General features: G+C 44.9%; 1 protein-coding gene across 14 annotated transcripts in view; it reads right to left on the bottom strand.

Moving 5' to 3' along the window:
• p38b (p38b MAP kinase) overlaps positions 1–24,210 on the bottom strand; it is a 434,540-nt gene that overhangs the window by 161,925 nt on the left and 248,405 nt on the right. For all 14 annotated transcript variants that reach the window (XM_065454289.1, XM_065454297.1, XM_065454290.1 and 11 more), the window contains one exon: positions 21,541–21,655. In XM_065454289.1, coding sequence (XP_065310361.1) covers positions 21,541–21,655 — 115 coding nt within the window. The remainder of the gene's footprint in view (positions 1–21,540; positions 21,656–24,210) is intronic.

Here is a 24,210-nt window from a genome sequence, read left to right as displayed (position 1 = left end):
AGACGAAGTGGCGCACTTGCCTGCACACTGCAATGCCTGCCCCTGTGCACCACTTTTAAAGGAGATAAAGATTTTGGGGAGAAGCCAGGACCAGACTGCACATCAACTGGTGGAGGCATATCACATAAAAAAGAAAGGCCAAGACTGTGTTGTGTTAGTGACACTTCCATTAGGTTGTTTCAATCAGAGATAGATTTTTTTTTATATAATTGGTTGCTCCGCTAGGCTGATGAGCGTTCTTGCTTGCTGTGTTCACCGCATGTTCTATTTGTCTATATATGCCCACGGGTTGTCGTGAATAAACTAGTTTAAGGTTACCGCTCGTGTTGTTTTTGTGTTCTCTTCTGCTGTCCCCATCGTTATTTGCGGTCATTATGATATTCACTAACTACTCGCCGTGATATTTCCCTTCTATTATTATTAGTTCATAGATTCATTCACACAGTGGGCCTAACCTTATCAAACCTGAAAAAAGCATCCTCGAGGTCACAAAGACTGAAAAATCAGTTCAGCTACACCAAAACTTATGGCAATACACACACTTTCATTTTTCAGCTTTGCCCCGTGTGGTCTGTTTATGGAACGCTCTACCAGATAACATCGCTTGCCAATCTAAACACCGTGCATTTTACAATCTTCTAATCGATCAATACGCCATTTCAATTATTTAACACGTCTTGCCTTCGTTTAACTTCTTCCCTACATTTTTCTACAATTTAATTAAAGAATTTCAGTGATCCTAATTTTTTTACTACATTTATTACAGTATACATGAAAAAACATTTATAACATTATTATACTATTATGTTATTGTTTAATGTTTATTGTTATTGCTCTACATACTGTATTTGCTTATGTCATATTTATTTTCCATGTTGCATGAATATTCCTTTCATTGTACTGATGATTTTTTTTTTTTCTCGAGTGTATACTAATATGCTACCATATTTCCCCCCTTACTTATGCCTTCTCGAAGGCCTGTAAGGCACATGTAAATAAGTAAATAAATGTAAATAAAAACAGCTTCTTATACTGAGGCTCCAAATACATGGTGTTCTATAGACAAGAAGTTCGAAAAAAGTAAAGCACTTTATTATATGGAGGTTGAACTGTATATGTTTGTCTGTTATACTAATTTTCATATATCAGTGATAAAATACATGGATCCTTCTGCCAGTGTATTCAGGACCGGTGCTTTACTATAACTGTTAGTTCACTATATGCAGGTTCACTATATAACATGTTTTACTGTATATTTACCATACTGTAGCGCTATTCCCGTCTGCTTCTAGTCTGTGTAAGTGTCCCTTCGCGCTGCAACCCAAGATCATGTTACCGTACCAACTCGCCCAACTTTCTATCCTTTTGCATTACGGTATATTGTCCCGTCTTAGTGACAGTGAAGAACACAGAAGCAAGAACTGTAAATCATGAAAGCCTCTATTGGGTCAAACAAAGCCTATAAAAACACAAGCAGCAATCATGCACATAGGAAACACAGCGAGCGATTGCTAAAAATCTGCGGGTCAAGTGCGTCGGCTCTTATACATGACTCGTTGAAGGTTCCAGCATAATCACTGGTGCCCGCGTGCCTTCCAGAAAGTAGGAAACTATTCATATCGTGCATACAATCAGATTACACCTGGTTTCGTGACAACAAACCACAGATCGAATCAACGACCACCTTTGAGCAAGTTAAAAATCATGCAGGCACGTCTTGGGCTGGGCAATAACTAAGTTGTTAGCATGTGAAATGCAGTCCCCGAGAAAAGGTTAAAATACATGTTATCGTTGTCGTCGTCGTCATCATCATCATCATCAGCAGCAGCAGCAGCAGCAGCAGCCTGTTTCATGTCCACTGCAGGATGAAGAGCTCTCCCTGTGATCTCCAATTACCCCAGTCCTGCACCAGCCAACTCCAACTAGCACCCGCGAATTTCCGAATTTCATCGCTCCACCTAGCCTTCTGTCATCCTCGATGGTGTTTTCCTTCTCTTGGTACCCATTCCATAACCCTAATGGTCCAACCGTTATCTAACGGGTGCATTACATGACCTGCCCAGCTGCATTTTTTACTCTTGATGTCAATTAGAACATTATTACGATATGATCAAGCGATGCTCAAGAAACGAGCCACCGCGAGAACGACGACACAGTTGGTCGGTGCGCTTGGCACGAGCGAGTGTCGGCCTGGCTGCCTGGCTCCAGTGTAAATAGCCTGTAAATAGCGTCTTCTGTCCGTGTCTTTCCACACGCAACAATATTGTCTATGCCCATTTGCTCTCTGATCCAAACCACTCTCTTTCTGTCTCTTAGCTTTATGCCTAGCAATCTTCATTCCATCACTCTTTGCGCGGTCCTTAACTTGTTCTTCAGCTTCTTTATTAGTCTTGAAGTCTCTGCCCCATATGTCAGCAGTGGCAAAATGCACTGATTGTACACCTTCCTTTTCAATGATAATGGTAAGCTTCCAGTCAGGAGCTGGCAATGTCTGCTATATACGATCCAACCCATTTTTATTCTTCTGTATATTTACTTCTCATAATCAGGGTTTCCTGTAATTATTTGTAATTAATTGGCCTAAGTAAACATACTCCTTCACAGACTCTAGAGGCCGAGTGGCTATCCTGCACTTTTGTTCCTTTGCCTGGCTATTTATCATTATCTTTGTCTTCAGCATATTAATCTTCAACCCCATTCTCACACTCTCTCTGTTAAGGTCCTCAACCATTTGTTGTAACTCATCGGCATTGTTGCTGAATAGAACAATGTCATCGGCAAACTGAAGGTTGCTGAGATATTTGCCGTCGATCTTTACTCGTAAGCCTTCCCAGTTTAATAGCTTGAATACTTCTTGAATACAAGCATGCAGTGAATAGCATTGGAGCGATTGTGTCTCCCTGTCTGACCCCTTTCTTTATAGGTATCTTCCTGCTTTTCTTGTGTAGAATTAAGGTAGCTGTAGAACCTCTGTAGATATTTTCCAAGATATTCCCGTAAGCGTTCTGTACTCCTTGATTACGTAATGCCGCTATGACTGTTGATATCTCTACTGAATCAAATGCCTTTTTGTAATCTATGAAAGCCATATAGAGAGGCTTATTACACTCTGTGGATTTCTCGATAACCTGATTAATGACATGGATGTGATCCATTGTAGACTATCCGTTCCTGAAGCCCACCTGTTCCACTGGTTGGCTGAATTCCAGTGTTGCCCCTATTCTATTGGAGATTATTTTGGTAAATATTTTATATAATATTGGGAGTAAGCTAATGGGCCTATAACTTTTCAGTTCTTTAACGTCTCCCCTTTTTGTGGATTAGTATAATGTTTGCATTCTTCCAGTTTTCTGGGACCCTTGCAGCCGATAGACACTTTGTATAAAGAGCCGCCAGTTTTTCAAGCATTATGTCTTCTCCATCTTTGATTAAATAGACTGTTATTCCATCTTCTCTGGTCGCTCTTCCTCGTTTCCTGCCTTACAAGGCCCTTGTGACCTCATCGCTAGTTATAGGAGAAGTTCCTGTACCATGTTCATTACTGTTTCTAATTGAGGTATCCTGACTACTCTGGGTACTGCACAGGTCAGTACAGAATTCTTTCACTGCTTTTGCTATATCTTCAAGATTGCTGATGATATTACCCTGCTTATCTTTCAGTGCATACATCTTGGTTTGTGCTATGCCAAGTTTCTTTCTCACCGATTTCAGGCAGCGTCCATTTTCAGGCTGTCTCCAAATACATGTGTCAGTATGCAAATAGAGTCTATCTTGGATATATAAAACCCTGATATATCAAACTCTTATTGAATCAAACAGTCGCAATGTTCTCTTGGAAATTATATGCAAAAGTATGGAGTTCACTAAAGCTTGTTGCAGGGTGAGTTCGTTCTTTACAAAGGAATGCATACTAATGCTATGAGGAAAGAAAGACTTTAAGGAAGAAGAAAGAAACACAGTAGGCACTAAACTTCAACTGCTTTATTCTGAGAGAAGTGTCCAAACATTACAATAAATGCACTTGCATGCAATGGTCATTTCAAAATTTCATAGTAATGTGTCAAACAAGTGCATACAATTCCCAAATAGGTAAACAGAAGTATTGCTAATGCAGTTCGTGCCTCTTTTCTTGATATGGAATGCCTGCAACAACTCTCGTGCGAACATGTTATACTACTCCTGCCTTGACTTCTCAAAGCCACAATGTGCAAGTAAGTGTGCACTGCCTTTGTCCTTTAATGAAAGTTCATGCTCCCGTGCTTGGCCATTAACACAGCATCCAATTTGTCTATAGCTCTTCCCACACGATAGCGGCGCTTCGTATATAATGCCTGTCATACATTTCACACAAGGTCTACCATGCTTCGCCTGGCATGTGAGCTTCTTGTCAACACAGTTGATGCACGGACACAGTCCAGATAACTTGCGTGGCGTTGAGAAGCCAACAGTCACACCATATCTACTTGCGACTTTTTTAAGGTTGTGGGAAAGCTTGTGGACATGCGGCATTACAGCAGCCTTGCATGTTTCTTGGAGGGAGAACTGGCCATTCTTCGCTCGGTGCCCTTAATCTTTAGGAGGAAAGTTTTCGAGACCACTCTGAGGACTAAGCTCAGAGCGGTCAGCTGGCTGGAATAAGCCTCAGCAAGTGGCTATGAAAACTAGCTTGCATGGTGTGAGGGCACAACTTCATAAGAGTAGATTCAACAGAGAGAATAAGTATTCCTTAGAACATTCTGCATGAAAGAGGAATTTATACACAACACAATCTCTGCAGTTTACAAAGTGTGTTCTATGATGTCTGTTACAATACTTCTATCAGTGGTGAAGTTACTGATTCTACATGCCATAGTTATTCGAATCTAGGCCAATAGTTGTTTTCAAATAATGATATTCCAAACTCTAGGGTTGGCTTAGATTCGAGGACTTTAAAAAACGCGCCGGTTTTTCATTGAAACTGCTAAATATGGTGCATAGCTGCCATACTGACTAAAAGTCAGTATCGCAGCCACTAGTAGAGAGAGAGAGAGAGAGAGCTCTTTATTAGAAAAACAGACGATTTTGCCAGCGCGTATATAAGCGCTGGCATGCTACTCTGTATAGGGATGGGGAATGGGATTAAAAGATTCCAGAAGAGAATGGGAGAAAAAGAGGATAAAAATAAATATGAAATGTCCGAGTGGACCTGATACTAATATTTACAGGCGACATGGCGGGTAAATTTAGGCTTTTGTATAGGAAGTGTGCAATCTTTAAAGCTTTCTTATTAGATAAATTTCTGACAGGTATTTGAACAATAAATCCAAAACCCGTCGCTGTTTTGAAGGGCCGGCCATTGGACCTAAGATGCTCGGTAATGTTAACGGTTCGTGGCAAACCATGTCCATTTGTTGCTAAAAAAATTGTCTCTCGTCGCGGTACGCGGGGCATTCTAGTAATATGTGCTCCATTGTCTCTAAGTTGCGACAGTTATCACAGTATGGATTAGTGGTGACCCCTATGCGGTACAGATAATTGTTCATGTATGCCACGCTCAGTCGGAGACGATGGTACAATTTGTCTAAGTGTCGAGGAAGTGGTCGTGGAATTTTTGGTCTCATTTCTGGGTCAATGTAACGCAGGAAGTTATCTTGGTGAAGCAGCAGATTCTAGATGCGGTCTTTTTCTTGATAGGCATATTTTTTTGCCATGTTTGAAGCGTCGGATTTTGTAAAAAATGTTTTTTTTTAACTTGCGGTATTGGAGTCCATTTCTGGCAACTTCATCCGCTCTTTCATATCCCGAAATGCCGGCATCTCCAGGTATCCACTGGAACTTTATGCAATGCCCAGCAATCTTAGCCCTGTGGTGAAGATAAGCAATGTCAAATGCTGCAGCATGATAATTGCAACGCTTGTGTCGGTTCCACATACTTTGTAGGGCTGCTTTTGAATCTGTGAAAATCACCCATGTGTTTGGCAGCTGCTGTCGAAGTACATATACAAGGGCGTCCTTAATGCCATATAGCTCCGCTGAAGTAGATGATGTCGCTCGCTCAAGACAAAACAAGAATCGTTGCCCTCTAGCGGGAACAAAAAGTCCGCACGATGAACGATGTGGAGTTGTAGAGCCCTCTGTGAAAATGTGCGTTGCTGCTGCGTATTCTTTGTGCATATATTCCAGAGTTGTCTGATAAGTCGCTGCTTGAGGCATTTTCTTTTTCGCACTGATTCCAGGAATATATGGCACGATTTCCAGTGGGGACAGTGTCTATGGTGAAATGTTTCATGGCATAATTTGTGACGCCTGAGCAGGAATTGAAATAGATATGCTTTCGACGACCTGCCTAAAGCTAGATGTAGCACGGGTTCTAGAAATATCCTTTAAAAAGTGAGCCTTCGTATGAATGACGTGGCGGAGGTGAATCCGAAGTGTCTCCTGCGAAAATAGCACTTCGAGAGGCAGGCATCCAGCTTCTGCTACAGTTCTTGAGCAGGACGACCCCTTCTGAAGGCCAAGACATACGCGAAGGCAGTTGTTTCGTGCTGCCTCAAATTTTGTCTTGCTTGTGGGAGACATTTTGTGCAGGATCGGGAGGTAATATTGTAGTGTTCCGTCGACGTAGGCCTTATCGAGGAGCACCATTGATCGACAGTTGCTGCCCCACTGTGATCCGGCTAAAAATCGGAATACGTGCGACACCAAGGAAATCTTCTCACTCAGCTTTTTCACTGGGGACGACCATGTGAGGTTCCTATCCATTGTCACTCCAAGAAACCTTTGCGTCTTGGCGTATGTAAGGGCACGACCACCCAACACTAGTGGGTATTTTTCTATACACGTTGGCGTGAAAGCCATGGCAACGCTTTTGTTCGGGGACAATTTCAGACCCCTTGGATTTAGGTAGGCCGATATTTATTTATTTATTTATTTGTTTATTTCAAAGTACCTCACAGGCCCCAAGGGGAGCATTGAGTAAGGGGGGCATCATTGAACAAATTACAAGAGAGCATATGAGCGCTAAAAAATGTGAAAGCTAAAAATGTTTGTAATGATCACATGCTTGCAAAACAGTGTAAAAAAGAAAAACGCTGAATCAGTACACGGAGTTATCGGGAAAGGAATAAAAAGTGCAGTTCACGGAAACATAAAAAGCGATGTAACACTCGCGCAAAATAACGTACATAGCGCGAGCACATAAAGCAAACAAAATTGAAACAACAATAACAAGAAAAAGAAAGTCAGGACCCGTATGTGACACGTATTATATGACATGACATATGTACAGATGAATATATTAGTTATGATGAAGACTGTAGGTTTAGTAGTTGTCTGAATTTATCATTGCTCATTTGAGCGAAAGTGCTATTAGGAAGCGAATTCCATAACCGAATCGCTCGTGGTAAAGCCGAGAAGTTAAATGCGTTAGTGTTGCCATAAATGCGAGTGAGGCTTAAATCATTATAATGTTGCCGTGACGAGCAAGACGCGCGTTCCAGTGGCAAGTTTGATGGCTTGATTTGATGAACATATCTATGGAGCAAGGACAGGAGTGCTATGTCAGGTCGGCTACTCAGTGATTGAAGGGAAAGGTCGAGTTTTTATTTGAGTAATGCTTGACTGGTAGCTGTAATTTCGGGAAATAAATCGACTAGCTCGGTTTTGGGTGGCTTCTAACATGCGGATTAAGTATTCATGGTAGGGAGACCACATAGGGGACGCGAATTCAAGCTGAGGGCATACAAATGATACGAATGCTAATTTAGGGATGTTAGACAGGCAAATGCACAAGTTGTGACGAATATACCCAAGAGATTTGGAAGCGTTTGCGCATATGGTTGCAATGTGAAAAGCCCAGGAAAGGCTCGGTGTAAGATTAACACCTAGATATTTATATGCTGATGCCTGAGATACTATATTTGAGTTTATAAAATAGGAAAACCTTTGAATTGATGTTTTTCGCGTGACTGTCATTAGTTGGCATTTAGATGAGTCAAGTTTCATTTGCCAGTCGTCACACCATTTGGTAACGAGATAAAGGTCCTCTTGAAGAATGCGATGGTCATCAAGGCTGCGAATTGGTCGATATAATATACAATCATCGGCGAAAACACACATGCAGGATGAGATGTTATTGGGCAGATCATTGATGTAAATAGGAAAAAGCAAGAGTCCTAGTACGTTACCCTGCGGTATACCGGAACTGACATATGCAAGGGGTGACGCAAAATTATTAACGACTGCAAATTGCTGACGATTTGTTAGGAAGCTACGAATCCAGGAGAGCGTTAAGCAGTCTAATTTGAGAACGAATAACTTGGAAATTAAACGGCAGTGAGCCACACGGTCGAAGGCTTTGGAGAAGTCGAGAAAAAAGCAATCTGTTTGCAGATTACGGTTCATGTTAAAATGCAAGTCTGTAGTGAATTCTAGTAACTGCGTCTCACATGACAAACCTTTCCTAAACCCATGTTGGTTAATAAAGAAAAAATTATTTGATTCCAGATGATGATATATGTGAGATGCAATGATATGTTGCAGCAAATACTTGTCAATGATATTGGACGATAGTTTTCTGGGGAATTCTTGCTACCACTTTTGTGGACTGGTATCACTTTGGCAATTTTCCAGTCTAAGGGAAGCTGGCCTGATGATAACGACTGGCGGAAAATATTGCATAAGACTTTGCTAGATAGCGTGACTGTATTCTTTAAAATTTTTGAGTTAATATTATCGACACTCGAAGAAGTAGTCAACTTAAGGTTATTTATGAGACCTGTGATACCATCCTCTGTTACATCGATGGATTGCATGTACTGGTAATCTAGATCAGTGACTTCCGGCAGATTAGAGTGGTCTTCTATTGTGAATATGGATGAAAAAAATGCATTAAAGACGACTGGGCATTCCTTGTCACTGATTGGAGCTTGATTACCATCACTTAGTGAAATGTGATTCAACCACTATTGGGTGAAATCACCTGCCAGAACTTTTGGGGGTTGTTTTTAAGTAGTGAAGGTAGATCTTGAGAATAGTATTTTTCTTTAGCCTCTCTTGAAGATGAGCAGTAATTTTTCAAAAATGAGCTATATTTATCCCAAACCACGGGTGAGTTTGTACGCTTTGCAGTTGCGTATAGCCTTTTCTTCTTGTTTCTTAGCCTTCGAAGATACTTGGTGAACCAAGGGTTCTGTCTATTGCCTGTTATTCTGATTTGGGGGAATATACGTTTCCACTAAAGCACACAGCTTTTCTTTAAACAGAAACCAGTTTTCGTTGACTGACCGAGCAGAAAACGAAGCTAAAAAGGTGCCAGAAAGAAATGTCTCAAGTTCTTTGTTAATATTGCCATAGTCTCCCCTGTTGTAATCACGGATGGTTTTGTTTGAGACGCCTGTATATTTCAAGGGAATGTTAAGAGTAAGTTGTAGTAGCTTGTGATCACTGAAACCGTCTTAGCAAAGAACTTCACAAATTGTTTCAGGGGCATTAGTGAAAAATAAATCTAAAATGTTAGTGCCACGGGTAGGGTGGGTAATTATTTGGAATAAATTGAAATCTAACATTAAGGAAATGAACTCCATTGATGTATGACAAGAGGATGATAGGTTATTCCAGTCGATCAAAGGAAACCTAAAGTCGCCAAAAACATAGACGATATCAGCCTGACAGAGCTCAAGGGCTTTAGAAATACTATTGCGCAGTTCGACAAGAAAGCACTGGTTTGTATCGGCAAGACGATAACAACATCCTATCAGTAGCTTGTTTCTGTAGGTGTGACATTCAGGCCATACTGTCTCAATACTGGAATCTACATTAATAATTTGTGAGGAAACTGTTCTTTTGATACCAAGGAGTACGCAACCACCTCTCTTTTCGGTCCGATCACACCTTAAAATGTTAAATGTGCTAACATGTGGAAATATTTCATTATCTGTTATTTCAGGGTGTAGCCATGTTTCAGTAAGAACAAGAATATCTGAACTGCAGTCATCAAGAAATGAGGCAATATTGTCGCGTTTAGGCAACAGACTTCGGATATTTGTGAAAGATATTGATAATGATGGTGCGATGACAGGTGGCTTTGACTTCCTGCAGTTCACATCATGCAGTGTGGTTTGCTGCTATTTAACACAAGGAACAACTGTATTCCGAGCGCTATCAAAAATGTACATGGCGTCCCCAATTCGCAGCAGATCGGTTAACAACATAAACGGCTTAGCTTCAGTTTTCACAAAAGCAATTAGCTGCTTTCTTGCCTGTCGTGTAGCTGGCGAAAAATCCTCCCGAATGGAAAAACCAGACCCTTTCAGTTTGCGTGCAGAAGACAAGATACGGCCTTTGTCTTTGAAAAACGTCATTTTCGCAATAATAGGCCTCACCCTGCCCTCCACAAACTTCCCTAATCGGTGCACCCTCTCAAACTGCGCAGTCGTGAATTCCGTACCCAATTTTTCGGAGCAAAATTGTACCACTTTTTGCTTTGAAGCTGCCCAGTTTTCCTTAGCCTCCTCTGCTATTCCAAAGAAGAGCAGGTTGGGTCGGCGCATACGGTTTTCTGCATTTTCACATCTAGAAGATATTTCATACAGCTGATTGTAAACGCCACGCAATGTTTCCAAACACGTTCCAGAATCCCCAGCTGGTTAAGATGGCACAGATAATTCCAACACTACTAGCTTCGTATTTAGCAGCTTAATTTCGTTTACAGCGGCAGCGCGTTCCTCGTTCGCTCGTATCAAGTCACTGCGCAAAGCCTTCTCATTTTCTGCGTGTTTGCGTGCAGTTTCCAAAGCAGCAGCCTGTCCCTTTTGGAAAATTTTACAATCGGCTTGCATAGCAGCCACGGCGTCCGCCTCAACCTTCAACATTGGGCCTGGATTCTGCTCGACATCACCCGCGAGGACAAGTAACAGCTCAAGCAAAGTAAAGTGCATTTTTGCTTACAACGTAACCGACCGCTTAAACAGGTCAGTCCTCTCTGTCGGGCACGACATCGCTATGATACAATAATCGCTAGATTTAACCGAAGCAGCACCTGCCAGGTAACTAACCTGCAACAATGGCACTGGTGAGGAAGGCATACTTGAAGCGATGTCGTGCTCGAAGCGGATGATGGCTGGCTGGCTTTTAAATCCCCCGTTGGCTGTGACGACTGTAGTATCAGTTCCAGGTTGCCAGACGAGTAGTCCAGCAGGATCCATATTAGGCCTTGCGTGCGCAGCCAGATCACAGGCTGGGAGCGGTCCAGTTTCGCCTTGTTGGTTGGCCCTGAAGATGATGTAGCAGCAGGCCCATGTCATGGCAATCTGCAACAATGGCACTGGTGAGGAAGGCATACTTGAAGTGATGTTGTGCCCAAAGCGAACGATGGCTGGCTGGCTTTTAAATCCCCCGTTGGCTGTGACGACTGTAGTATCAGTTCCAGGTTGCCAGACGAGTAGTCCAGCACGATCCATATTAGGCCTTGCGTGCGCAGCCAGATCACAGACTGGGAGCGGTCCAGTTTTGCCTTGTTGGTAGGCCCCGAAGATGATGTAGCGGCAGGCCCATGTCGTGGCAATCTGCAACAATGGCACAGGTGAGGAAGGTATACTTGAAGCGATGTCATTTGCTAGCGCTCTCTGGAGACATTGTTGGGTGGTACTGTGGGAACGCGCCGCACTCCAAATGCAGATGTCGTCCGTATACAGTGTGATTTTGACGCCAGGGGGCAGGTTTCTTCTCAGATGGATGAGGAATAAATTAAATAATACCGGGCTTAACACAGCTCGTTGTGGCACTCCCTTCTTGACGGCATAAAGCGCTGTGGGGCCATCCAGGGTACCCATGAAAAGTTGGCGTCCTTAAAGATAATCTTCAATCCATGTGTAAAGCCGTCCTCCAAGACCAAGGGTTTCCAAAGCGTCAAGTATTGCTTTATGATAGACCGAATCATATGCTGCCTTAATGTCCAAAAATAATGCAGTAGGTATGTTTCCAGAGACCAATTCCTCTTCAATTGATGAGACCAAGGCAATGACATTAGCAATTGCGGACCTATTTCGCCAGAAGCCATTCATTTCCTCCGGGTAAACTTTTGTAGTTTCCAGGAACCAATTTAGTTGTTTGTAGATCATTTTTTCGAATAGCTTCCCTATGCAGCTAAGCAGAGATATGGGTCTGAAGCAGGCGTAATTTGTTGGCTTCTTCTCTGGCTTCAATATAAGAATAACTTTCGCAAGCTTCCATTCCATAGGAACCTTCCCAGTTATCCATGAGGTGTTGTAGTACTCCAGAAGGCGTAGGTGAGATGTGTGGCATAGATTTGCGAGCGCTTGATAACTCACATCGTCATGGCCAGGCAATGATCGCTTGTTTATGTCGCCAATTGCTGCCGTGAGCTCTTCGATGGTGAATGGTAATTCTAAGTCAGGAAGGGTAGCTCGAGGTGGACTAGGCTGATGACTTGCAATTTGCCAAAAAGGTTGTGCCCCGTTGGAAAGGAGCCTGCAGTACTGCTCTGCCACCTCTTTCAGGGATGCGCGCTCATGTAATGAGAGGGCGATAAAAGGATAAAGCTGTTGTGGCTCTTTGCGAATGCCTCTGACGACTCGGCAGACTTTGTTCAGCGGTTGTCGTATGCCCCTAGTAGCCATGCCAATAGCCAACCGTACACAAACGAGGTCGCCATTTTGACCTGTGTCGTGCCGGCCATATCGGTGTGCGGCGCGGTGTTATCGCTATGGCACCAAGCAGAAGATGCCACTACAGTGCCACTTTCAAGCAAAAAGTTGTGATAGCCGCACAGGCATCGTTGAACCTTTCAGCTGGGCGGGACTTCGGCGTCGACGAAAAAAACGTCTGTTGTTGGAGGGGACAACGATAGCAGCTTTTTGCATGCGCCGCAACGAGGATGGCACTAAGCAGACCAAAGAAAGGCCGTCACCACGAAGTGGAGTCAGTTTTGGCCAACTTTGTTCGGGCGCAGAGAGCAGCTGCCCTTCCTGTGACAACAAAAGTGCTCCAAGTGAAAGCTAGGGAACTTTCGAGGGAGCGAGGCCTAATGCCAGAGGATTTCAAAGCCAGCCGGGGCTGGCTTCAGAAATTCATGAGCCGCTTTGGCCTCAGCCTTCGACATCGCACTTCAATCACCCCAAAGCTGCCAAGTGATTTCAAAGAAAAGCTGATAGCTTTTCAGTGCTACGTGCTGCGAAAGAGAGAAACAGCAGGCTACAACCTTGGGCAAATCGGCAACACCGACCAGATGGCTGTGTATTTTGATATGCCACTGGCGTACACCGTGAACGGAAAGGGTGCCAAGGAGGTGAAGGTGTGCTCTGCGACTACGAGAAGCAGTGCGCAACTGTGATGCTGTGTTGCACAGCTGATGGACATAAACTCCCTCCTTATATGATATTTAAAAGGAAGACACTGCCTGCTCGAGAAACTTTCCCAAGAAATGTCATTGTGTGGGCAAATGAGAATGAGTGCGATGGTGGAAGAGAGGGCTAAGATTGTGTGGCAACGGCATCCAGGAGCCCTTTTGACAAAGAACTCGCTCCTTGTCGTTGACTCTTACCGTGGGCACTTGACCGACAACGTGAAGGCTGCGCTCGCCCAAGCGAGCACGGACCTCGCTGTCATACCGGGCGGCATGACGGGCCAGTTGCAGCCACTTGATGTCTGCATCAATAAACCTTTCAAGGATCGTCTGTGAAAATATTACACGGACTGGTTGACTGACGAAGACCACATGCTCACAGCAACGGGCCGCATCAAATGTGCATCGCTATCGCAGCTGGCGGGCTGGGTAGTTGCAGCGTGGGACGAAATCCCAGGTACTTTGATTGTGCGCAGTTTTAAAAAGTGCAGCATATCTAATGCGCTTGACGGTACCGAAGATAGTGCACTGTTTGAAAGTGACAGTGACAAGGAACACAGCGACAAGTCTAGCAGTGACGACGACATTGAGTGAGCTCTGCACGTTCAAATTCAATAAATGCTGTTTGCATTTTGTGAACGTTGCCCTCGCTTTTTTTGTTCAGCCTACATTCGAGGTAATATATATATATATATTGCCACGACAAACTTGGTGACATTCAAGTTGCGCGCCCTTTGCATTGGGCACTGTGCACGCCTTACAGTGGCGTTGTTCAGCAACAACAGGCAGCGATCTTCGTGGAACGGGCAGCCAGTTGGACCCGGCTCGCATGCGCCACGCGCACGAGGTGTCACGCGAGGAGAAGAGGAAGGCGGTTCGAGCCCAGCTTGAGAACGCGACTGCCGCGGATTCCTGCACGACCGCAGTGACTTTTACTTGTGGGCACAAGTTCACCTTTAATAAATACCCTTGTTTTACTAACATCGTTACATTTCTGGTGGAGGTGCAGGTTATGAGTCGAAGCCCCACGAACGAAAGTCAGCGTAGCCCCGACAACCCGCGAGTCCATCCCCTGGAACTGACATCTGTACACCAGCGGACCAGCCGCCATCTTCGAGGTGACTTGCCCGAATTCGGCCCTCTTCTCTTCTTGCCAAGAGAAACTCCCACAACGGACGCCGCCACAATGACTACCCAGGTAACACCGGCACAGCTAGTCGTAAGCCAACCTCGCAAGCTGCCAACATTCCATGGTGACTCGTTCGAAGACGTGGAAGATTGGTTGGAACTGTTCGAGAGAGTGGCGAGCTTTAATGAATGGAATGAAAGACAGAAGCTCCGTAACGTATATTTTGCGTTGGAAGACTTCGCAAAAACATGGTATGAAAATCACGAACCCTCTTTGACCTCTTGGGAGGAATTTCGACGACAACTGCTAGCAACGTATGCGAGCACGGATCGTAAAGAAAAGGCGGAAATCGCACTTCAAGCCAGGAAACAGCTCACAAACGAGAACGCGGCGATGTACATCGAGGACATGTGCCGCCTGTTCAAGCGTGCTGATCCCACCATGAGTGAAGATAAGAAGCTGCGCCATCTCATGCGTGGAGTAAAGCAGGAACTCTTCGCAGTTCTCGTCCGCAACCCACTGCGCACGGTCGCCGAGTTCAGATGTGAAGCAACGACCATCGAAAAGACGCTGGAATAGCGGGCTCGGCAATACCACCGTGAGGCAAGCTGCGCACCTGTCCATGTCTTCCCTGGAGCCCTGCCAAATGACCTGGAAGCCCTGCGGGAGCTTGTCCGGTCAGTGATCAGGGAAGAGCTCAACAAGTTGCAGATACCTCAGGCTCCAGCTGCGCTATCTATCGTCGACGTTGTCCGGGACGAACTCAGGAACGTTATACGAGATCCAGAGCGTGAGCCACAGCCGACGCGGCGCACCCTAACGTACGCCGACGTACTCGGGCAACCCGCGGTACACTGTAGTGGAGCAGTTGCTACGACCGTTCCCTACCCGTCGACAGTACGCAGTGCACCTCGTCTACTGGAACCACCGGCTGCCTATCAGCCTTTAGCACGTAGTGCACCTCGTTTTGTGGAACAAAGGCCCCGCAAAAGTGACGTCTGGCGTGACCACGAGCGCAGGCCTCTGTGTTTCCACTGCGGAGAAGCGGGTCACCTGTATAGGTTCTGCCCGTATCGTCAAGTTGGGTTAAGGGGTTTTCCCTTAAGAGCACCATGCCCCCGAAACAATGAACGGCCAGCGGAGATCGAAGAATACTTGTCGACGCGCCAAAGCCCCGTTACTCCTCGCCAACATCAACCACGGGCACCGTCGCCCATGCGCTACCGATCGCCTAGCCCACGCGCGTCTCCAAGATTGCCTAGGCATCGTTCACCAAGCCCACACCAGGAAAACTGAAGCAAGCGACCTATGGAGGTGAGGCCGCTGATAACCAGAGTTACGAAGATCCTCCAACGCGATTCCAGTGCGGTGACGAGATAATTCCAGTCTACAGGTGCAGGAACAAAACGATTACGTCAGATTTGCGGTTGATAATAGACGGATGCGAGCTGAATGCCTTAGTCGACACCGGCGCTGATTATTCAGTAGTAAGCTTCAAGATGGCGAAGCACCTTAAAAAAGTTGTGACGAAGTGGACTGGTCTGCAGATACGCACAGCAGGCGGTCATGTTATTACGCCCCTTGGCCGATGCACCGCAAGACTTACGATAAAAGGCTTCACATACGTTTCTGACTTTATTGTACTGCCAGAATGTTCACGGGAACCTATATTGGGAATGGATTTTCTACAAGCTAACAGCGCCATAATTAACCTACGTAGGTCCAGTGTATCTTTCTCGACATAACAAGCTATACCTGTGGAAGAATCGGAGGAGCGACGTCTCGCTGCACTGCGCGTCGTTGACGATGACCTAACTGTGCCGCCACGCTGCAGTATAATGGTTCTTGTGGAGAATGAAAGATTTTCTTACCACGAAAGCATAGCCGATGGAAACATAGAGCTCCTTTTCAACAAAGGTATTTGCGTGGCTCGGGGCCTTGTTCAGTTAAGCGATGGCCGTGCAAATGTCGCACTTACAAATTTCGGTAATGAATTCCAACACATCGCACAAGGAACAGCTATTCCCTATTTCCACGAGTTCTGTGAAGCGACTGAATTATGCAGCCTAACTACGTCAACTGCCCTGCCAGGAACCTGCAGTGTCGACAGATCAATTACCGTCAACCCGAGACTCCCTGAAGCCCAAAAGAAACAGATATGCCCTGATAAAGGATTTTTCTGACTGTTTCTCCACGTCCTCGAAGGTACGGTGCACGTCTGTTGCGAAGCACAGAATCATAACAGAGGACGCCACAAGACCGGTATGCCAGCACCCGTATCGAGTGTCACCAAAAGAAAGGGAGATCATCAAGAAGCAAGTAGAGGAGATGCTTTCAGATGATGTTATTCAGCCTTCCAGCAGTCAATGGGCGTCTCCGGTAGTGCTGGTTAAGAAAAAAGATAACACGCTTCGATTCTGCATCAACTACCACAAAGTGAACAGCGTCACCAAGCGGGATGTGTACCCCCTTCCGCATATCGACGATACGTTAGATCGGCTCCGATGTGCAAAGTTTTTCTCCTCCCTGGATCTCAAGAGTGGATATTGGCAAATAGAAGTGGATGAACGGGACCGTGAAAAGACAGCATTCGTAACCCCTGATGGCCTCTACGAATTTAAAGCACTTCCATACGGCCTCTGTTCCGCACCCGCAACGTTCCAGCGAATGATGGACTCTGTGCTTGCAGGATTGAAATGGCAGTCATGCTTAGTGTATTTGGATGATGTGGTCGTATTTTCCACCACATCTGACCAACATCTAGAGCGCCTGGGACTAGTATTAGAAGCTATTCGCGCAGCAGACTTAACAATTAAGCCGGAAAAATGTCAATTCGGCTTCGATGAACTTCGGTTTCTCGGACACGTCATCAGTGCTGAAGGCATTCAGACAGATCCCGAAAAGACAGCAGCTGTTGCGAGGTTCCCGACACCCACAGACAAAAAGTCAGTGCGACGTTTCTTGGGTTTATGCGCATACTACAGAAGATTTGTGGAAAACTTTTCAAACATTGCTGAGCCCCTTACAATACTGACAAGAGAAGATCAACCTTTCATCTGGAAAAGCGAACAACAAGACGCCTTTGACGAGTTAAGGAAACGCCTGCAAGCTTCTCCAATCCTTGCCCATTTTGATGAGACAGCCGACGCTGAAGTTCATACCGATGCGAGTAACGTCGGCCTCGGTGCCATACTAGTGCAGTGGAATAACGGCCAGGAGAAAGTAATTGCTTATGCCAGCCGTAAGCTCTCGAAAGCAGAGGCAAACTACTCTGCAATCGAGAAAGAGTGCCTTGCAGTCATTTGGGCAATATGTAAATTTCAGCCCTACCTCTATGGTAGACCATTCCGAGCAGTCAGCGATCACCATTCGCTTTGCTGGCTGGCGAATCTCAAGGATCCATTCAGACGACTAGCAAGATGGAGCCTTAGGCTTCAAGAGTATGACATTACTGTCGTATACCGATCCGGGAGGAAACACAGCGATGCGGACTGCTTGTCACGCGCACCCGTCGAGACAACTGTGTCAGAAGAAGAGGATTTCCCGTTCCTTGGCATTGTTGACGCGTCACAAATTGCTCAACAACAACGAGATGACCCGGAATCGCTTCCACTTATACAGCGCCTGGAGGGACTCGACGTTCAACTGCCGTGTATTTTCTCTAGGGGGCTATCCTCGTTCTGTCTGCGAGGAAGTGTCCTCTACAAGAGAAACTTCGAGAACAGCGAGACAAAGTTTTTACTTGTCGTACCCACATCTATGCGTGAAGAAATTTTGCATGCCTGTCACGATGAGCTGACGTCTGGACACATGGGCGTGAGCCGTACAGTCGCCAGGATTCGTCTGAAATACTACTGGCCCAAGTTATTAGCATCAGTGCAGCACTACGTCAAGACTTGTCGCGAGTGCCAAAGGCGCAAGACTCCATCCATAAAACCGGCCGGCCTCCTCCACCCAATAGAGCCACCAAAAGCCCCATTCCAACAAGTCGGTATGGACCGCCTTGGACCCTTCCCAACATCATCTTTAGGCAAAAAGTGGATAGTTGTGGCCACGGACTATCTGACCCGTTACGCAGAAACTGATTCCCTGTACAATGCAACGGCTGTCGAAGCTGCAAAATTCTTTGTCCACAATATCGTGCTCAGGCATGGCGCTCCCACAGTTGTTATTACCGATCGTGGAACGGCCTTTACTGCGGACCTAATGAAATGCTTGTTGCAAATGACACATACTGATCATAGGGAAACTACGGCGCACCACCCTCAGACAAACGGTTTAACTGAACGCCTTAACAGAACACTGACCGACATGCTTTCGATGTATGTCGACGTTGAACATAGGCTGTGGGACGAAATTTTGCCATACATCACCTTCGCATATAATACGGCCGTTCAGGAAACAACACGAGTCACCCCGTTTGAACTTGTATTCGGCCGAGCAGTATCCACAATTTCGGATGCTATGTTGCCGTTAGATGAAGAAAACCATAACTCATCTGACCTAGATGATTTCTTGCAACGAGCCGAGGAGGCACGACAGCTGGCAAGGTACCGAATACGCTGCCAACAACGCATCGACTCCAGCCGGTACAACCAGCGCCGTCGCGAAGCTCATTACCAGCCCGGTGACAAGGTGTGGGTATGGACCCCAGTGCGACACCGTGAACTGTCTGAAAAGCTTCTGTGCCGATACTTCGGCCCTTGCGAAATACTTTGTCGTATAAGCAACGTCACTTATGAAGTGAAATCCGCTGGACACGAGAGCCCAAGACGGCGCAACTCCACGGAAGTTGTGCATGTTGTCCGCATGAAACCCTACGAGGAGAGGTCATGAACAACAGCAACAACAACAAAAAAAGTGAGCGCCCACAGGAACCCCTACTTCCTCTCACGCATCGGGCTGATGCGGTAAGGAGGGGATAATGCCACGACAAACTTGGTGACATTCAAGTTGCGCGCCCTTTGCATTGGGCACTGTGCACGCCTTACAGTGGCGTTGTTCAGCAACAACAGGCAGCGATCTTCGTGGAACGGGCAGCCAGTTGGACCTGGCTCGCATGCGCCATGCGCATGAGGTGTCACGCGAGGAGAAGAGGAAGGCAGTTCGAGCCCAGCTTGAGAACGCGACTGCCGCGGATTCCTGCACGACCACAGTGACTTTTACTTGTGGGCACAAGTTCGCCTTTAATAAATACCCTTGTTTTACTAACATTGTTACAATATATATATATATATGGCTTCCGACTTTAAAGGGTCAGCTTAGAATGGAGGTCGGCCTAGATGCTAGTAAATAAGGCAATCTATCTAACTTGCAGGGAGCAGAAAGGTTCAGCGGAAAACTTGCGGAAGGTCCCACCTGTTTCTTTTTTTTTTTTTGTCCAAAATACCTCAGTACTGTGCCTGTGTATTCGTCATTCCTCCGCACTGCTTAGGGTCAGCAGTATAGAAAATAATGTGATACTAACCCTACTGCTGTAATTGCTGGACTGAAGGCCAGGAGTGGGACAGCCAGACGAGGAGCACATATTTTGTTCTTTGATGTGTTCCATGTGAAGGTCACCCACCCGTCACGTCCAGCTTCCGCTAGGATGCCACTACCACAGATACTCAGGACTTGTGCACCAGATCGCCTCAGGCAATGTTGAGACAGTTCCCCGTGGTGACTGTCGGCTTCAGACATCGGGGAGATGCAATAAAGGGTGTGGTTATGCAACTCCTTGTCTGGCTGTCTCACTCCTACTGCCAGGCTGAAAATGAAGGGTGTCATACTCAAGCACATCACAGTGCTCCGGCAACTTGTGCTGTTTTAATCTTAAATGTTTCTCAATCTCTACACTCATTTGCAAGTCAAAAGGGCAGTACAACAATGCAGGATTTGAAACAGACTTAAGATAATGGTTGGCAAGACTCTAGTGAAGAAAACTAAGGTTTAAGCGCTAGTCTGGTCATGCGGGACTTGGGAGAATCATTTTTGTCTACCTGGAGTTCAAACGCTCGGTAGACAAGCGGCCAGGACTGGAACCTGTGAGCACATCCCTATAAAGGCTAAACAGGCGAATATGAGAGGAAAGCTTACGAGTATACAATGACAGGGACAGTTACTCTACAGGTCGTGGGATATGCATGGTTTGACCTCTTTGAAAATCCAAGCTATTATAAAACACGGTGCTCACAGCATTAGTTTCATCATGCTAAACACACTCCTCGTTTGCCCATTTTCACAGCCTCAAGCAATCATAGTACATGGTGCCTCCTCCTTTCTCACCAAGTGCCATTATTGTTTCCTGCCAAGACATTTTCACAAGAGTTGAGCAGAGTTTCGACAAAATGCCCAAGACTGCGGTGAGCTGGAACAAAGAGCGTACATCAAGACTGCCAGTGCTGGGCGTTCCTCAACAGTTTCACATTAAAATGTGTTGCTAAGGTGTGAGTTGGTAGCAGTCATGAGATATATTTAGACACAAGCAAACGTGAAGGCCCTAAACACATAAATAAATGGCATTCTCTTCAACGCACATGCCAGGCATCTGCAGCCTATGTACACTGGGCTAAACTTACTGTGCTTGTACATTGTATGGCGAGCTAAACTCACCCCTTCATTTGTTGAGCTTTACATAATTTAAACATGGCAGCAATCTCCAGGAAGGTTGGGCTAATTGGCACAAGATGATAACTAGCAGCACTGTCAATGATTGCCAACAAATGGCGAATGCCTCTCCAGAATACTAGAATAGCATGTTATGACCGTTAAGGTTTCTGTCATCTGTAGGCAAAAAACACATCGAGTCTAATGCAGTCTCTTTGTTCTAACAGGTTTGAAACCGTGCAGTATATGGCACCACGTCCATTTACTTTACCTCTGCATGCTAGTCTTAAGTAAGCAAGAACAAGGGTCGTCAGTAGAAAAGCCAACGATGAGCACTGGTAGAGCAAAAAACGCGAAGGCACAGGTGCACTGCATTAGCCCAGCCTGAATGCAGAGGACTTGTTGACGTGGCTCCAACCAAGTCAAATACAAAACCGATGTTGTCAACAAACATCTACCAATTCAAACTAAACCAACGCACCTGTCTGGTTGTAGTGCATCCAGTTGAGCATGATTTCGGGTGCTCGATACCACCGTGTGGCCACATAGCCAGTCATCTCCACCTCCGCATGGCGCGCCAGGCCAAAGTCCAGGATCTGGACAGCACAATTCGAAGACATGTTGGCAGCACAAACAACGGGGAAGAACACAGGACCCCATCAAGATGTTCAGCCAGTATATCAACTTGCCCTATACAAGGTGTTCATGCTAACAACCGTGCCGAAGCTTAGAGATGAGTTGAATAGGTTGTTGGCCAATTATTCTGCTCCGCAGAGAAAAGATCCTTTAAAAAACACACCAAGCTGGGTTCGCAAAACGTACAGTGGCTACCATGTTGTCATCATCATCATTTGTTGTCCGTTAATTAAGGGGACCACCAGCTGCCCAGAAAGTGTCACGATACATTGGTGGGAATGAAGAGACCATTATTTGCAGTGATATGATCGAACATACTGTCTGCGATTTCAGTAGGAATCAAAATTTTAAATTGTCACAAAAAGTAGTGTAAAATGGCATGCTGTGCCAAATTGCATGGAAACCTTGCTACTAGAGATGGATGCACACAGATTACAGTATGTAAGTTGGCTGTTGATTGTGTATTGTTTAAAATTGCAGGCTAAATTGCAGCTCTTTACTTTACACAGGTGTTTGCATTTTATTCTACGAGCATTATGAGGTTCACACTAACCAGTGGCACTGCAGCAACGAGTGGAATGGCAGACCTCACTGCACGGCACTTGGCATGTGTGCCAGCTTGCGAGTTAGTAACCGCACTCTCTGTGGTCTGCCACGAGATGAGAAGTGCCATGCTACCGAAATCAAAGATGAACACGTGGCTATGTGACAACATGCTTTGAACTGTGTATCACATGTAAAAGTGTAATGTCGTTTTCAAAAACTTAGCTTGGCTTCGCTGAAAAGAATGCCTTGACTTGGTAAATGCTGAACAGCATTTTGTTCACAACTAGGGAGAGGCAACATTGTTGGCGTTATGATGTCTGTATCATCTTTATTTTTATTTTTTATTTCACACAAAACATGATTTGAAAGGTGCAACTGACATTCTCTATTTCATGTAAACACAATATTCACTAACAATTATTAGCCCGGAATTCATAGAGGCCACAGAAGGCTCTACGTCTGCTGCATGGCATGAAAAGCTTGCCTCAACTCTTAGGAGGAAGCTTTAGCTCGGGTGCTCTTATCTAAATACATGAAAAATGAGAATTCGTTTTTCTCAGTAACCACTGCACCAAATTTAACGAGGTTTGTTGCATTTAAAAGAAAAACTTAATATCTGGTGAATGTTGGTTTCGAATTTTTCGTTTAGGTCATCAATATTTTATTAAAAATTGGCAAAAATAGAAAATTTTCAAAAACGAACTATCCAGTTTCAAACTCTCTAAGTCAGCAATGAAAAATGATATTACAATTCTGTGACTTGCACCTAATAGTACATCTAAAGCAGACAAAATTGATATGTTACACATGAATCTAAAAAAGTTTAGTAATATGGAAATACAGCTTTTGCAGAACCCTTGTAAACAATGTAACAAATTCACATAAGATGTAAAATGACAAATCAAATTTGTCCGCCTTCAATGATCTAATGGATGCTCTTTACAGAACTGCGATATCTGTACTGGATGCAGAGCTATGAATTTGTAAACTTTGTGCTTCTATCTTTTTCAAACTGTCGAATATTTGAAAATCTTAAGAAAATTCAGGCCCTAAATCGAAATTCCACTTCCAAGAGCCACTAGAATTTAACTGTCTCTCTCAAATGCAACAAATTTCATTAAAATCATTCCAGGGATTCTCTCAGAAAAACATATTTGCATTTTACATGTAACTTGAATAGGCCGCGTTGGAGTTGGGTCCAAGCTAAAGCTTCCTCTTAACTGGTTTGTCGAGTGTCATCGTGCAACACCTACACAATATCTTATTGCAAAACAACTTTAACAATGTGTGTTCTTGAGTGGCAGCTCTATGCAGATGAAAAATAAGAGCTTGCTTAAACAAAGGAAACAATTTTTGGAGTGACAAAAATATTGCCAACATGTACAATAAGAAGAAAACTACAGAGCTGGCCGGAGAATGCACCAAAACATCTAGTGGTGCTCCCAGTCGAAATTTTTGTGAATACCACTGTTGAGCAGGTAATGCATAAATAAAGGTAAATTTAAAGGCACAGACTAACATCTTTTTTTAATTGAAGTTGTTTTTTTTCTCGACAGCAGCATTGAGGTGCCAGTCAAATGTGTGCAAAGAACTGTGCGCCAGCCATGCCGTACAACGCCTGCTTGATCGATGGCACACTCACACCCCGTGTGGTTTGTCGGCAGCTAGGTTGAGCTGTGAAACATTTGCTGACACAGGTGGTGCAGGAGTACAATGTGATTCCAGCCATCACACAGCGAGGGCAAGAAGGAGCACTTTCTCTCAGCTATGAGAGTTAATGTTTAAATCCTATTTTATTGGAGTGTGTGACCCTCGGTTTAGGCTTGGCACATCACAAGTCCCATCTTGAATGGTGCAGGCACGAGTTTTCTTTAGAAGCCCGCAGTGAGGAACACCAAACAAGGCAGTCCCCATATTATTTCTCTATAATTAAAGCAAACATATACAGTGTCCCACATTCCACAAGGGA

Source organism: Dermacentor albipictus, chromosome 6 (genome assembly GCF_038994185.2).
Source record: "Dermacentor albipictus isolate Rhodes 1998 colony chromosome 6, USDA_Dalb.pri_finalv2, whole genome shotgun sequence".
In the NCBI taxonomy this organism is placed as follows: domain Eukaryota; kingdom Metazoa; phylum Arthropoda; class Arachnida; order Ixodida; family Ixodidae; genus Dermacentor; species Dermacentor albipictus.
This window is presented reverse-complemented; position numbering and strand designations above follow the sequence as displayed.